Below are 16,922 nucleotides of genomic sequence, written 5' to 3' on the forward strand. Positions count from 1 at the left end.
AAGCGAGTCATGAACTAAAGTAAAACAGTATGTTGGATGTGCCATGCAATGCTCAATTACATGGGTGGGAACTAGTGTGTTAGCGCAGTTAGCTCGTTAACGTGTTGGCCGTCTAGCCCCATGCACGGGGCGATCGGCGGTAGCTCGTTAACGGAGATTTGCCATGTTGTGGCGTTAAGGTCATTTCAACGAGATCAACCTGAAAGCACTAGTGGGAACACAACGAATATGACTGCACATTTACGCCGACATCATCCTAGTGCAAAGACAAAAACAACAAGCATGCTACTAACTTTAGCCGAGTCATTTAGACAGCTGTTAGCACATGATTCTCCTTATGCTGCTGAGAATATAGCCCAGAAGAAGCGGATAGTATAGCTTTTATTTTGGAAAGAGACATTTCTCTGTAATAAACTCTCTTTTCCAAAGATGAGTGATTCCTCAATCAGATACAGGGCTCGCAATATCGCTAGCCCGACGTCCTGGGGCTAGCGATTTTTTCAGTTGGGCTACCAAAATCTATCTCTGCCCTGCCCGTCGGGCTATTGTAGGAAGGAAAAATATATGTCAATGCTTTTGCATTCTTTCAGAAATGTAGCTGGGTAATTATGTCATTGGCATCGGTGAGCCACTGTCAATATGTGACATATTGAAGTCGCGTTTGAATTTGCGCTTGTTTTTTTGCTTTCACTTTGCAATCATGCGAACTGTGTATAGAGAGCGACAGCACTGATCTGTGAGTGATGATAATTTGTGCACCAATTCCTCTGACATCGTCTTATTAATCGTTAGCTTACTATGCAAACATGACAAGTGAAATCTCCCGCAGCAAGCTTAAACATGTGAGAGGTTGATCGCGCAGAGAATCGCTGAGCTTATGTGAGTGAGTGTGTAAAAGCAGCACGATATATATTTTAGTTCTGCTGAGCCAAATAAGACAGGTCAGGGTGAAGAAGTGACAGCCAAAGAAAAGCTTACCACAAAACGGAGAAGTTATGACAAATCAGACTATAAGGCAAAAAGAAAGTGCAGCTTTATGGTTTCATGGACAAAAGAATTTCTGTGGCTGCAATATGATGAGCTAAATAACCAGGGCTGCACATAAGTGGTCCGCAGGTGCGCATTCGCTGTCAAAATAAAAAACACGCACAAGGGTTAGGGTTAAATTTAAAAACTGTACTTTTGAGTTAAAATATATATTTATAATTTTAATAAATGACAAATTAAAAAGGCATGAACATTTTTTTTGTATCGAAAAAATATCGAACCGTGACACCGAAGTATCGAACCGAACCGAACCGTGAATTTTGTGTATCGTTGCACCCCTAATATATATGTATATATATATATATATATATATATATATATATACATATATATATACATACATATATACACATATATATACATATACACATATATACACATATATATACATATACACATATATACACATATATATACTAGGGGTGCAACGATACACAAAATTCACGGTTCGGTTCGATACTTTTTGTCACGGTTCGATATTTTTTCGATACAAAAAAATGTTCATGCCTTTTTAATTTGTCATTTATTAAAATTATAAATATATATTTTAACTCAAAAGTACAGTTTTTAAATTTAACCCTAACCCTTGTGCGCGTTTTTTATTTTGACAGCGAATGCGCACCTGCGGACCACTTATGTGCAGCCCTGGTTGTTTAGCTCATCATATTGCAGCCACAGAAATTCTTTTGTCCATGAAACCATAAAGCTGCACTTTCTTTTTGCCTTATAGTCTGATTTGTCATAACTTCTCCGTTTTGTGGTAAGCTTTTCTTTGGCTGTCACTTCTTCACCCTGACCTGTCTTATTTGGCTCAGCAGAACTAAAATATATATACTGCTACTTTTACACACGGACTCACATAAGCTCAGCGATTCTCTGCGCGATCAACCTCTCACATGTTTAAGCTTGCTGCGGGAGATTTCACTTGTCATGTTTGCATAGTAAGCTAACGATTAATAAGACGATGTCAGAGGAATTGGTGCACAAATTATCATCACTCACAGATCAGTGCTGTCGCTCTCTATACACAGTTCGCATGATTGCAAAGTGAAAGCAAAAAAACAAGTGCAAATTCAAACGCGACTTCAATATGTCACATATTGACAGTGGCTCACCGATGCCAATGACATAATTACCCAGCTACATTTCTGAAAGAATGCAAAAGCATTGACATATATTTTTCCTACAATAGCCCGACGGGCAGGGCAGAGAGATTTTTGTAGCCCGACTGGAAAGGTCGCTAGCTCCGGGACGTCGGGCTAGCGATTTTGCGAGCCCTGTATCTGATTGAGGAATCACTCATCTTTGGAAAAGAGAGTTTATTACAGAGAAATGGCTCTTTCCAAAATAAAAGCTATACTATCCGCTTCTTCTGGGCTATATTCTCAGCAGCATAAGGAGAATCATGTGCTAACAGCTGTCTAAATGACTCGGCTAAAGTTAGTAGCATGCTTGTTGTTTTTGTCTTTGCACTAGGATGATGTCGGCGTAAATGTGCAGTCATATTCGGTGTGTTCCCACTAGTGCTTTCAGGTTAATCTCGTTGAAATGACCTTAACGCCACAACACGGCAAATCTCCGTTAACGAGCTACCGCCGATCGCCCCGTGCATGGGGCTAGACGGCCAACACGTTAACGAGCTAACTGCGCTAACACACTAGTTCACACCAATGTAATTAAGCATTGCATGGCACATCCAACATACTGTTTTACTTTAGTCCATGACTTGCTTACCTTCAGGGTCATACGTCACATGAAAACCAAAATAATTCCAAACGCCAGATCTGAATGAGGGTGGGGGAGGTCCATCTTGCAAGGAGAGCTTAACTTCTGTCTCGCTAGCTTGCCCTGCGCTCTTCCTTCTGACTATGCTGTCTGTGTTGAGCGCTCAGTGGATCTGCGCTCGACAGTGCAGCCTAGGCGGAGGAGTCGAACGCAGATTCACTGAGCGCTCCACACAGACAGCATAGTCAGAAGGAAAGTTGATAAAATAAATTACAAATGTTGTATTGTTCGATACATATGCGTACCGAACCGAAAGCACTGTATCGAACGGTTCAATATCGATACGAATATCGTTGCACCCCTAATATATACATATACACATATATACACATATATATATATATACGTATACATATATATATATATATATACACGTATACATATATATATACGTATACATATATATATATATATATATATACACGTATACATATATATATATACATATATATATATATATATATATATATATATATATATATATATATACATATACATATATATATATATATATATATGTATATATATATATACGTATATATATATATATATATATATATATATATATACGTATATATATATATATATATATACGTATATATATATATATATATATATATATATATATATACGTATATATATATATATATATATATATATATATATATATATATATATATATATATATATATATATATATATATATATATATATATATATATATATAACCATATTCAAAAGTTTGGTACCCATTTTTTTTACCAGCAGAATCCAGAATTCTTCTTAGCCTCGTGTTTATTTATGTTTTGGTTGTTTGTGTTTTGAACACCCTTGTTAGTGGTAGGGTCCATGCTGATGACACTGGGAAGGCACAAGAATATGGACTAAGAGCCAGTCTGGACCTCCAGGATGGTGGCAACATGGCAACCTTCAAACATTTCAGTTCTTCATCCTTCAGAAACTGCAGGAAGCACAAGGCCACTGAAGGACTCGTGCCCTCAGGCCATCCTGATGAAGCTCGTTTCTGATTGTTTGGTCAGAGATATCCACTCTCTGGTTTGGGCAGTGCTTATCCTGTTCCTTCTTACACAAAGGAGCAGATACCAGTCCCGCTGACAGCTTAAAGAGCTTCTATGGCCATGTTCAGCTCTGCTAGAGTACTGAAACCTCCTCTATGCTGTTGAGACCGTACTGAGAGACACAGCAAACCCACACACACTCTGCACTTCTATGTAACATTTACAGTCTGATGGATGCACTGGGAGTAACTTGGGTTCAGCATCTTACTAACGTTACAATGTTAGCCACATGCAGACGGGAGCAGCCGGGGTTCAAAGCACCAACCACCACCATCTTTGCAAACCACTCTCGGTTATCCTTCACTTCATTAGGGTAAATAGTCCTGACTGTCTCACCTTCTTTTTAGAGTCTATGATGGTGTTTTTGTGGTTTCCATTCACAGCTTTTTGCTTCTTCATGTTCTCCAGGGTGGTTTTGCGGTTCGGGAACAGACCCATTCGCTTTGTGCATCCCACATTGTAACTACAAGGATAGCAAACAAGGCAAGTTCAAAATCTGTGCATCATTCACAAATCTGAACTAGATGTTTACGTCTGGTGTGTTGTGAATTAAATTATTCCTTTGTCATTCTCAGTAGAAGTGTTCTTTGTATTCAGTTCCATTTTATTTCTATAGTGCCAGTTCACAACAGTAGTCACCTCAAGGTGCTTTATATTCTAAGGTAAAGACCCTAAAATATTTTAAAATAGCTGGAACTATAGCACACAGCAAGTCACTGCACACGGGAGAGAAACATGTGACACTGAGGTCACAGGCAAAGTCTGGACCAAACACTCAAGTAGCTTCCTCAGTCATATTCTCCTAAATGTCGACTAATGATGTATCAGCTCGAAGACAATATTAAGGCAGTGAACCACAGTGAACTGTGAAAATGAAGACAATGATCTTACCGTTTAGCGCAGACCGTAGAACAGAACCTCTTAGATCTTTTGAAGATGTAGGCAAAATCCACCCTGCCGCATAATTCACAGGTCAGCATGGGCTCCTGCTGGCCCTTTACCTCTGAGGGAACAGTCAACACAATCTTTGTGATCATCACGCTGAAACTGTTGAACATCCAGTAAAAAGAACTGCATCCAGCAGCACCAACACCAAAGCTGTTAACCAAAACAAGGGGCTAACACAACTCTAGAGTTCTACACAACTCCCTTTATGCCCAGTATTCCTGACTGCTTTCTTACACAAAATAAATGCTGAATGAAATTTAATGGCACTTTTTTAGTCTCACTGAGCAGCCAAAACACGTTTATATGTGCAGCTGAGGTCACTTTGCTACTTTCAAAACCCTTCGACCAATCCCTGTGGTAGTGACAGATCAGACTGGACTAACAAACTGTTCCAACTTAGGGAGCTTTTGATGATACCGTCCTTCCATGAAAATGCATATGGCATCATTCTGTAAAACGTTCCTGTTCAGAGCCCATTCAAAAGTGATGCAAAACAAGCATCCCTGCTTGCTCTTATGCTTTTAAGCATCTTCAACATGATGCTGTCCTACACCTTCTACCTCTACATGCACCCTCAGAAAAGAAATGCTGGAAATCTCCTCAATCTTGCATATAACTGAGCAAGGATGAAGGTGTGGGTGGTACTGACTACAGCTTACTGTGTATTCTGAAGCTCTGCAGTCAATCAAATCTTTGTCACAAACCCAGCTGGGGAAGAAGTGTTGGACGGGTCAAATATGCTGAGGCACAGTAATGATTTTCATTTATACATTTATTACAAAGGGCCATCCAAAAGCCTACTGACAGTTGGAAAACAGTGGGACACAAATTGATGTTGGTACAATCTACAGTCAGGGAAAAAAATATTTGAACACCAGCTGATTTTGTAAGTTTGCCCGCTAAATAAAGAAATCTACCTCTAGTCTACAATTTGAGTTGATTTGAACAGTGAGAGACAGAACAATAACTATAAAAATCCAGAGAAATGCATTTCTAAAAAGTTATGAATTAATTTTATAGCTTGTCTTAGTAAAGTGTCGGGCCACCAAGAGCCACAAAAACAGCTTCATAGTCCTGGGCACTGATTTTGAAAGTCTACAAGGAATCTGAGGAATAAAGACAACCACTCAGTACAGCTTTGGACTGATTTACAGGGACAAGTGTGCCCAAACCAAACCCATATTCTGAGAAAGAGAAACGTTTAAATTTGACAAACCCTTTGTTGACAGGCTGTCCATCTTTGAATCTGGTGTATATCTTCTTAGATTCTCTATTGAGAAAGATGGACGTTCCACCTGCAGACACAAAAACATATCAGTGCACTCATGCTTATTAAATACTGTTGGATGAAATCATTCATAAGCATGTACATGAATGAAACTTTCTTAATAGTATGACCTATAATCACTCTTGTCCTAGTGGGAAATAAAAGGCCTTGTGTCTCTCTTAAATCTTACAGCGATCAGCCGGTGGGTTATGGAGGCAGAACTGACGTCATCCTAGAACTATTTAGGAATAATTCTATAATTAGCAAAAACGAAAGCTTTTTAAGAAGACTGTGGTTAAAAACATGACTTAAAAGCCTGTTATACATAGTCTTTTAATAAAGATAAACAGCATATTAATGCTGAGGCTTCTTCCAACGGTCTTGTTAGGAAACGGTTTAACAAACATGTCGTTGGTTTGAATTATAGAATTACAGAAATCTGCTTAGACAGAGCAACAGAAGAAGGAAGTAATCTAAATAAATAAAAGCACTTATTAAAGTTGCTGTGAGAGTAAGATTTTATTTGTGTTGGCAAAAAATAAATAAAACAAAACAAAAATATTTTTCTCCTTTTCAGCCTATCCCAGCTTCCATGTGGCAAAACACAGGGTACCGCCTACACAGGTCATGTTGCAGGTTAACACAGAGAGACAGACATTAGTTTGCACTTACATTCATACCTATGGGCAATTTAGAATCATCACTTTAACCTAATCCCACCAACTACATGTCTCTGGATTGTGGGAGGAAGAACGAGTACCAGAGTACCTGCAGGGAACCCCACGCAGACAAGGGGAGAACATGTAAACTCCCCACAGAAAGGCCCCAGATAGCTGATTCGAACCCAGGACCTTCATGGTTTCTCTGTGTCGCTCACATTGCTTATACTAATTAACAATTTAGATGGTAAGAAACCAAACAAAAAACAGTGAAAATTTCAGGCTTTTTATCTTTAGTGTTTTTTGAGTCGTTTTTTATGGTTGGGAAAAATATCAAGCCTCTGAGGAGGAGTTAAAGTGACTGAATCAAACCCAGAATTTTAACTGGTATTTTTGCATTGTGTTATACACCAGGAGGCGTTGTGCAAATAGGTGTTTAAAATGAACCATGCTGTTGATGTTGTAACAAAGGCACTGATTTACATGCAGTTTGTTGTACTTTTGGAGGAGCATGAAACTGAACATGGTGATACAGGCTACCACTGAGCAGTCAGGTGGCTCAGCCCAGGCAAAGTGCTCAAAGAGCACAAATTTCATTTTCCCCTCAGTCACTGAACCTTACTTCACTTGCTCAGCCCAAACAGACTTTGTATAAAGTTAAGGCCTTGAACTTTTGCACACACATGCACAGTGTGCTCATGTTTGGTTTTTGAAATGCTGATAAAATTTTAGCATTTTTACTGTGCCTACATCACATTAAATTACCTCACTGTAATGTGCACACACACACACACACACACACACACACACACACACACACACACACACACACACAGCATTCTCCAAAACAGTAATAAGGCAGAAACTTAAGACACTGGGCAGGGGCGTGCACAATCCTCATCTTGTTAATGTGACATTACTCATTCAGACCAATGAATGTAGAAAACACCTGGAGCCATCTCTACTGCCCCCTGGTGTCTAGCTGCAGCACAGGCCATAAAGCAGATGGGACTGTGGTAAAACTAAACAAAAACACATTTTCTCAGATAAGTTTTACCCAAAGATGGTTTCAGCTGTTATTGGTCGTTCTCATTACGTGTTTGAGGGCTACCCTCTCCCATAAGTTTGATTCTAACTTCTAACTTGATGCTGTTACACCGAGGTCCAAAAGTCATCGCGCTGCCCAGTCACCAACATTACTGTTACATTACAGGCTGAACTGTTCTCCTTTTCCTCTGCAGAGCTGTTAAATAAATATCTGTAAACAGCTGCATGTTTCTGTCTCCACATATTTTAGGGATAAACTTCACATTTGACAGTTTGTGATGATTATTTTGTCTATAGAGTAACAGATGCTGACCTAGGATTCCTCACCCTGCCCAGTGACAACAGATAAATATTCTTATATGTCCACTCTTAATGGTAACTACCCACATTACATTGGACTAAACTTCAAAAAGTCAAAGAGATTAAACATCCATGTAACTGGAGTCATTATATAGGAGCATAAACAGTGTTTAGGAAAGCTGCTGATCTCAGACCTGCACAGTTTCTGCTTTAAACACTGAATATATTCAACTGCATAAAGAGAACATGAGATTTTCTTTGACAGCATTAAATAAAACCTGATGAAAGTCAAAGGTCTTCACTTATTCACTTTAATAAGGAATTCTTTCACATTGTGTTTTGCTAATAGAGTCTTATTTGCCATAAAGTCATTCAAAGCCATTCATTCCAGAGTAACCAGAGGGGATAATACACAGTCCAAAACTTTAAGACCACTTGAAAAATGGCAAAAATCATATTTTGCTTCAACATGGAACACTAAACCTTTTTTGAGCATTAAATTTATTGAAAACAACGCTTAAACTGAAACAGGCTGTTCTAGCAGGCTGATCCCTGCGATGAGCTTCAGTCCTCCTGATGTTTCTGAAATGATGTCTCTCAGTGAGTCAACAGAACATCTGGCACAGGACAGCTGTGGTGACAGAAAGGAAACAAGCTTTTCCAAACCTCTGGACACCCAGCTTGGTCTCCCTCACTATCTGTTCATAATAATGTGGACTCTGTTATTACATGAAAAGGACAAATTAAACTTCTATCAAACCTTCTGCTGCATTTTTAGATCTAACATTTTATTTAATGTTTCCATGTCAGCAGAGTGCTCTGTGAGTGGATCTAAGACTGTTTAAATCTGCAGTTCTATATCATCCTCAGTCTTATGTTAAAATCTCAAAGAATGACTTTTAATGTCCAGATAATTCTAAAAGCAACTCTGCTGACATCACCTCTGTTTAAAATAAGACAACACAAACTAAGGAGTAATAAATCCTTCAAAAATGTGTGTAGCACTGCTAACTAGCCAGTAACACACTGCATACGCTAACAGCTAATCTAGCAAACAAATCACCACCAGGAGCTACAGAGTGATGTCAGGTGTTGTGTACAACTATAAGACGTTAAGATGTGAGTCTTTTGAATCATAGTGACGTGATTGTATTTACCTTAATTTAACAAGCTGTCAGTAACGGTAAACCCATCAGCAGATACCCTCAAACTGGAGCAGCTGGGCTACCTTAAAAGAGCAGAGGGGCATGTTCGTGGTCACGTCCAGTCGGTGTGGGCGGGAGTTCGACGCAGTGATTGCACCTCAAGTCAGTACTGCGCAGACACTGGCTCCAAAAGTGCAACGTAACAGCTCCCACAGACGGGAAAGTCTGGTTTCACATTTGCACAATGGGAGGACGTGGAGCCACACGCTCCAGCTTTCTACAGTGAGTTTGTAAAACCATCAGCACAGATCGTCAGAACCAGAGTAGCCACGTTATGTGAAAAGACTGTCACTGGACCATCCTTTATGAAATAGGGGGAGACGCCATCCCATAATTCATGACGACAGACTATCAGACCATTCATGAAAACAACTGCCATAATAAACAAAGTGGAGCAGATCATGTAGTTTTGCATTTAATGCCATAACCTCCTGATAGGGATGCACCGATACCGATACTGGTATCGGGTATCGGGGCCGATACTGTAAAATGTGTGTGTACTCATACTCGTAAAAGTTAACCGATATATTGAACCGATACTAACTCATTTCATTAATCAGAGGGTGGCTTGTCATTTTTGTTGTAGTTTTTTGGATTGGCCACTAGGGGGACATCCCGCGCTAAACAGGCACAGGGTTAGACGAGTCAGACTGGCAGCTCAAAATAAAAAAAAGAGAAACTGGAGGCTAGGGGTGCAACGATATTCGTATCGATATTGAACCGTTCGATACAGTGCTTTCGGTTTGGTACGCATATGTATCGAACAATACAACATTTGTAATTTATTTTATCAACTTTCCTTCTGACAATGCGGTCTGTGTTGAGCGCTCAGTGAATCTGCGTTCGACTACTCCGCCTAGGCTGCACTGTCGAGCGCAGATCCACTGAGCGCTCCACACAGACAGCATCGTCAGAAGGAAGAGCGCAGGGCAAGCTAGCAAGACAGAAGTTAAGCTCTCCTTGCAACATGGCAAATTGAACCTCCCCCACCCTCATTCAGATCTGGCGTTTGGAATTATTTTGGTTTTCATGTGACGTATGACCCTGAAGGTAAGCGCGTCATGGACTAAAGTAAAACAGTATGTTGGATGTGCCACGCAATGCTCAATTACATGGGTGGGAACTAGTGTGTTAGCGCAGTTAGCTCGTTAATGTGTTGGCCGTCTAGCCCCACGCACGGGGCGATCAGGGGTAGCTCGTTAACAGAGATTTGCCGTGTTGTGGCGTTAAGGTCATTTCAACGAGATTAACGCTGAAAGCACTAGTGGGAACACAACGAATATGACTGCACATTTACGCCGACATCATCCTAGTGCAAAGACAAGTGGAAGCAGACAAAAACAACAAGCACGCATGCTACAAACTTTACCCGAGTCATTTAGACAGCCGTTAGCACATGATTCTCCTTATGGGGACCTGATATGTTTAATATGCTGCTGAGAATATAGCCCAGAAGAAGCGGATAGTATAGCTTTTATTTTGGAAAGAGCCATTTCTCTGTAGTAAACTCTCTTTTCCAAAGATGAGTGATTCCTCAATCAGATACAGGGCTTGCAATATCGCTAGCCCGACGCCTTGGGGCTAGCGATTTTTCCAGTCGGGCTACCAAAATCTATCTCTGCCCTGCCCGTCGGGCTATTGTAGGAAGGAAAAATATATGTCAATGCTTTTGCATTCTTTCAGAAATGTAGCTGGGTAATTATGTCACTGGCATCGGTGAGCCACTGTCAATATGTGACATATTGAAATCGCGTTTGAATTTGCGCTTGTTTTTTGCTTTCACTTTGCAATCGTGCGAACTGTGTATAGAGAGCGACAGCACTGATCTGTGAGTGATGATAATTTGTGCACCAATTCCTCTGACATCATCTTATTAATCGTTAGCTTACTACGCAAACATGACAAGTGAAATCTCCCGCAGCTTAAACTTGTGAGAGGTTGATCACACAGAGAATCGCTGAGCTTATGTGAGTCCGTGTGTAAAAGCAGCAGGATTTATATTTTAGTTCTGCTGAGCCAAATAAGACAGGTCAGGGTGAAGAAGTGACAGCCAAAGAAAAGCTTACCACAAAACGGAGAAGTTATGACAAATCAGACTATAAGGCAAAAAGAAAGTGCAGCTTTATGGTTTCATGGACAAAAGAATTTCTGTGGCTGCGATATGATGAGCTAAATAACCAGGGCTGCACATAAGTGGTCCGCAGGTGTGCATTCGCTGGCAAAATAAAAAACACGCACAAGGGTTAGGGTTAAATTTAAAAACTGTACTTTTGAGTTAAAATATATATTTATAATTTTAATAAATGACAAATTAAAAAGGCATGAACATTTTTTTTGTATCGAAAAAATATCGAACCGTGACACCAAAGTATCGAACCGAACCGAACCGTGAATTTTGTGTATCGTTGCACCCCTACTGGAGGCTGCTGTAGCTAGGATAAACAAAATGTCAGCAGTGTGGACCGGAACAGCCAACTTTAACTCAGGTTTTGGAAAAGCGATGAAAAATTTCAAGAGAAAATCCACGGGCAGCTAAAATAACAGAGGCTCTGACTCATTTTATCGCTCTGGATGACCACGGGCAGATGGGGAGTTCGTTCATCAATGCCAAATACTTTCGTTATTTTGTTTGTTTGTTTACAATATGGACACTCTGCAACAATTTAAAAGTTTATTTTATTCTCAAACCTAATTTGTATTTATTTTATTCCAAACAGAAGTGTTTATTTATTATTCCGAAAGCTCGAGACAGTGCCAATAGTTCAGTGATATTTTGTTAAATTACAATGTGGAGACTCTGCAATAATTTAACAGAAGTGCTTATTTTTCACTTGAAATTTTTTTGTGGTCATTTTTATTAAGATATTATTTATTATTGGCAGAGAATAAAATAAAACCTGTCTTCCAATTCATTGAATGTGTGTGTGTGTGTGTGTGTGTGTGTGTGTGTGTGTGTGTGTGTGTGTGTGTGTGTGTGTGGTAGAAGTATCGGTTTTTGTACTCTGTATCGGCAAGTACTAGGGCTGCTCAATTAATCGAATTTTAATCACGATTACGATCTGGGCTTTCAACGATCATTAAAAATGACTGAGCCGATTATTAGCCCCTCCCTCATTTATCCGTGACACCTTAAAGGCCGGTCCGTGAAAATATTGTCGGGCATAAACCGGTCCGTGACGCAAAAAAGGTTGGAGACCGCTGATTAAGAGGACCCGAGGGAAGCTCGGAAAGCTAAGCAGAAGTTATTTGGAGAGGAGAGTGACTGCCGTTGGTTGAAAAGAGAGGTAAAAAAAAAACTTCAGTGGTGTTGCACACTATTTTATATTATTTTTTAAAGTCATTATTCAATACATTGTTATTGTTAACCCTTTAAAGCCGGTCAGAGCAGCACGCTCCGTTTTGTGTAACTATTTTTAAATCCCTGTAGAACCGGAACCGCATAAGCTAGCGCAATAATTTTTTTGCATATGAAACTGGAGGAGTTGTACTTACATCTTATGCCATCAGCTTGTCCTCGGTCACGGTTTCCTTCCACATAAAGCTTTGCAAATATTGCATAAAAAGCGCTTGCAGGAACAAAAACATAATATTCCAGAAACACGCTTTGCCGATCCGATCAGCTGTTCGTAACACTTCCCACAGTGAAACAGACGTCAGCGCGAACTATCGCATGTCCGCCATTTCCTGCCCGAAACCGGAAGTGGCGTAATTTTTGCGGAAATGTAGTTTTTTACTTGTAGGCCTTAAAAGCCTATACTGGTCATGTTTGACTTTTCTGAATAGTTTCTGGGATGCTTAGAACTGGAAATAGTTTATTTTGATGCACCTGCTGTTTTCTTTGCAAATTTGCATCATAGGATTGTTTTTTCGTTTTTCCTGCAGTATATAAAAATTGCTGTATCTCCAAAATAAAACTATGAAGACACTCAAAATAAATTTCCTGTTGTTGTAAACTATTTTTGCAACTTTTTTGTATTTAAAGTTTTGAGGGATAAACCTCTTAAACTTCTCCAAGTAGAAATATATGTAAAAAAAACAAAAACGATTTTCAATTTTTTTTTGTTTATTGCACTTTTTTGCAATTAATGTAGTTACTGTGGACTTAATGCATACATATCATTAAAATATGGGCTATAACAGTTGTATTGATGTATAGCAACTTGAAATGCTCCCACAAATGGCACTACAACATGTAAAAAAATAATATAAGCTCTGGCGGACTTGGTTCTATAGTAGGTCTTAAAGGGTTAAATAAATATCGTCAAATAATCGAGATCTCAATTTCAGTGAAAATAATCGTGATTATCATTTTTGCCATAATCGAGCAGCCCTAGCAAGTACTCAGATCCAAGTATCGGTATCGTATCGGTTTGCAAAAATTGGTATCGTTGCATCCCTACCTCCTGATCATTCTTAAGTTTTTAACCACAGCTGAACTGTGAACACCACAACTCTGGAATATAAACTGCTTATTGTTGAGTTGTTTCTGCATGAAGAGCGCAGAACACTACACAAGCTCAAGATTATGGACTATGTTAAATTATAAAAATGTGTTTAAGGTCATCAGTGGTCATTAGTAACTGCAGTCTTTGGGATCATCATGAATTAATTTTTTCTTCAGGGCAGCTGGGATAAGTGATGGATGAAGAATTTTACTGCAGTCATGGAAATCCTAACCAGTGAGGCATAGCGCAGGTACACAGCACGTAAATATAAGAAAATAAGATGCTTTTATTTTTTTATACATTATTGGACAGATTTACTAAGTGAGGCCAATTATTATAATGTCATAATGCACTATAATCTATATAGAAACATAAAGTCAGTTCTGCCAAGAAAATTTCAAGTAGTGGCTCAAAAATCCCAAAGAGGGAGGATGAGGAGCACTCAGGCCTGCAAACAAAAAATAATTCGGTGTAAGGTGAAGTTTCACGCAAGTCATTCTCCTTGAAAATGGTGAAAAGAGACGAGGATGAAAGAAAATCAATATTGTTTTTCTATAAGAAGTCTTTTGATAGAAAGAGCCAAACACTGTGCAAAGGGTTCTGAGGATTAGGACTCAGACTGTTAGAAACCTGAAGTCTGAGAGGAACAGCTGACAAACACAACACAAAACATTATATTCTGTCAGATATATCAAATCTAATCTTCTGTTGTCACTTTCAGGCTGTGTATTCATGCACTCAACAAACATTTGCATTAACAGAAACATACATAGCTCCGGTACTCACAGGGAAAGGCTCTGCACCCTCTTGGATAACGAAGCCTTCTATGAGATGGGTGAGGATGTGAGACTTGACTATGGCCTGGGCAGGTTTACTCTCTCCATTGTTTTGGGTGCTGTTAGTGTTCCCATTCCCAGAGGTCATGACTGGAGCACAGGGCACCCCTCACCTGTCAACAGGAGCAACATGACAAACTCAACAAGTGCTCGCCATGTGGACGAAGTCTCACATTATTTGGAAGAGACAATTAAATGTTACTCAGTGTCTCTGGCAAAGCTCACCGCCTTGATATAACACTGATTATGAAAAGTGTTAATTTTAATCTTTCAGCAACACTTTTGGATCCTGAATCCCTTACAGCAGCTGTTTTTTCAGTCATGTAAACTTTGGTTCTTTTGCCAACTTCTTGCACTAATCTGAGTTTTAACTCATGCTGATATAAAGACAGGATCCACTGTGTCCCGGTCCGATTCGAGCGTATATATGTGCCTTAACTGAATCTGAATTTCCAGATTTAAGAATGGCGTGAGTCACTCTTACAAAGGGGGACCTCAGTTAGGCTAACGTGGGGTTGTACGTGCGCGGTTGCTGTGGAAACCCACGATTTAATAAGCACCAAAAAAAATGAAAGAAAGAACCGTGGAATCACGCTGCCATATATATGCATGTGATCTGGATAACGTTAACACTATAGGTTGTGTGACTTTGAACGGTAAGAACGCAGAGTGTTAGTTTTCCAAACTCGCTAACGAAAACAAAACAAGGAGTTTGGCTCAAATTTAAACAGCACACATTACATTTAAGCGAAAGACCCGTGTGAACCAAATATACCTGTAAATACTAATATATATATATATATATATATATATATATATATATATATATATATATATATATATATACACATATATATATATGCAGTGTTGCGTAAACTTACAGCTAGCTTTGAATCAAATCAGTTTAGCCAGGCGGACACTTGGACCTGCTGGTTGCGTAATGGATAAAAGTAGCGCATTCAAACGCACCTTTTCTTCTCCTTAAAAAAAGACATTAAAGATGAGTTTACTTACTTTTACGGTTCGAGACCGCCTCTGGATCGGAGGGATACCAGCCGTCCCAGTCCGTAACAATAGTAGAGGGAAGAAAAGCTCTTTGTTCAACGGCTCCAAACAACGCTTCCATATACTGATTACACTCCCTCCGTGAAAACGACAAGGAGTCCGACCCGGGAATCTTTACCGGGCAGCGGGCCCACCGCGTTACACGAGGACGCGGAAAGTTAGCGACCCTACCATAACCGCACTATGTTTCACCATTCTCCTTCTTTCTGCACACAATACTATACACTTGGAGTGTGTGTTCATTTCTCAAGCCAAATAAAGTTACATAAAGCACTTCCGGCAAGCGCTTTCAAAATTAAAAGCCACAACCAAGAGGAAAAAGAGCTGTGCAAATATGTGCGCTTCGATTCCTGAATCTAAACTCAAATTTCCATATATCTCTTCGGAAAACATGAACTTCTTTCTTTACATCTAATCGAAAGAAATGTTTTCGAGTGAGATGAGAAATATATATATATTTTAAATGTATAAAATGCAGTGAAACCACTGCAAAACACAAAAGTCTGGGTAGTGAACTTATTGGACCAATGAAAGTTTCAGTCAGTTTAGTCCGTTTTGTTTATATCGCCCCACAGCAACAGCCATCCGTCCCACTGGTTGGCTGAGGAAAAGACAGGAAAAAGAGGAGAATAGAAAGACAAGACAAACAACAACAAGAGTGAATGGCATACGATTCTAAAGGAACAAAAGGGTGAACGGGATTAAATGAGTATAGCATTTAATTAGAGTTAATCCGAGACCGTGCAGAGTGGGACGTGCAGATCAGCCCGTGGACACGGTTCAGTTCAGCTTCCAGATGTAAAATATCTGGCTGTAATCAGCCAGATATTTTCAGGCTGATTAACATTAGGGGAATTTACGCAGTATGAATAACTGTGACCTGCTGCAGAGATTTACAGTTTCATAGAAAATATGATTCTGTATCCCAAACATTATATTTTAGAAATAGATCGAAAGACTTGTGCCAGGTTAACCATGGCCATGTTATTAAATCAAATATGAATAGTTATTACCAATAAAACATCAAATAGTTGGCAGGAAAACCACGACTTCCTGTCCACCGAGATCACTTTCATAATAAAACCGCTGGAGCCTGTGCCATCGAAGAGACATGCAGCTTTAGTCGTGCCCCGCCGCTCGGGAGAGAGGCTGCGTACTACATCCCGCACAGGCCGGCGATCACAGAGCTACGAAAGGCAGAAACAGCTTTTACGGTAAAACTAACCTAATGTGTGTTTT

At 39.5% G+C, this 16,922-nt stretch overlaps 1 protein-coding gene across 1 annotated transcript in view; it reads right to left on the reverse strand.

The window, feature by feature from the left end:
• LOC113013567 (polyhomeotic-like protein 2) overlaps positions 1-15,956 on the reverse strand; it is a 25,951-nt gene extending 9,995 nt beyond the window's left edge. Inside the window, exons 1-5 of the mRNA XM_026154578.1 lie at positions 15,633-15,956; positions 14,569-14,731; positions 6,076-6,154; positions 4,803-4,914; positions 4,248-4,374 (exon numbers count right to left, since the gene is read on the reverse strand). Coding sequence (XP_026010363.1) covers positions 4,248-4,374; positions 4,803-4,914; positions 6,076-6,154; positions 14,569-14,706 — 456 coding nt within the window. The 5' untranslated portion in view covers positions 14,707-14,731; positions 15,633-15,956. The remainder of the gene's footprint in view (positions 1-4,247; positions 4,375-4,802; positions 4,915-6,075; positions 6,155-14,568; positions 14,732-15,632) is intronic.
• Between the last annotated feature and the right edge of the window lie 966 nt (positions 15,957-16,922).

Source organism: Astatotilapia calliptera, chromosome 20, assembly GCF_900246225.1.
Source record: "Astatotilapia calliptera chromosome 20, fAstCal1.2, whole genome shotgun sequence".
NCBI classification, from domain to species: Eukaryota; Metazoa; Chordata; class Actinopteri; order Cichliformes; family Cichlidae; genus Astatotilapia; species Astatotilapia calliptera.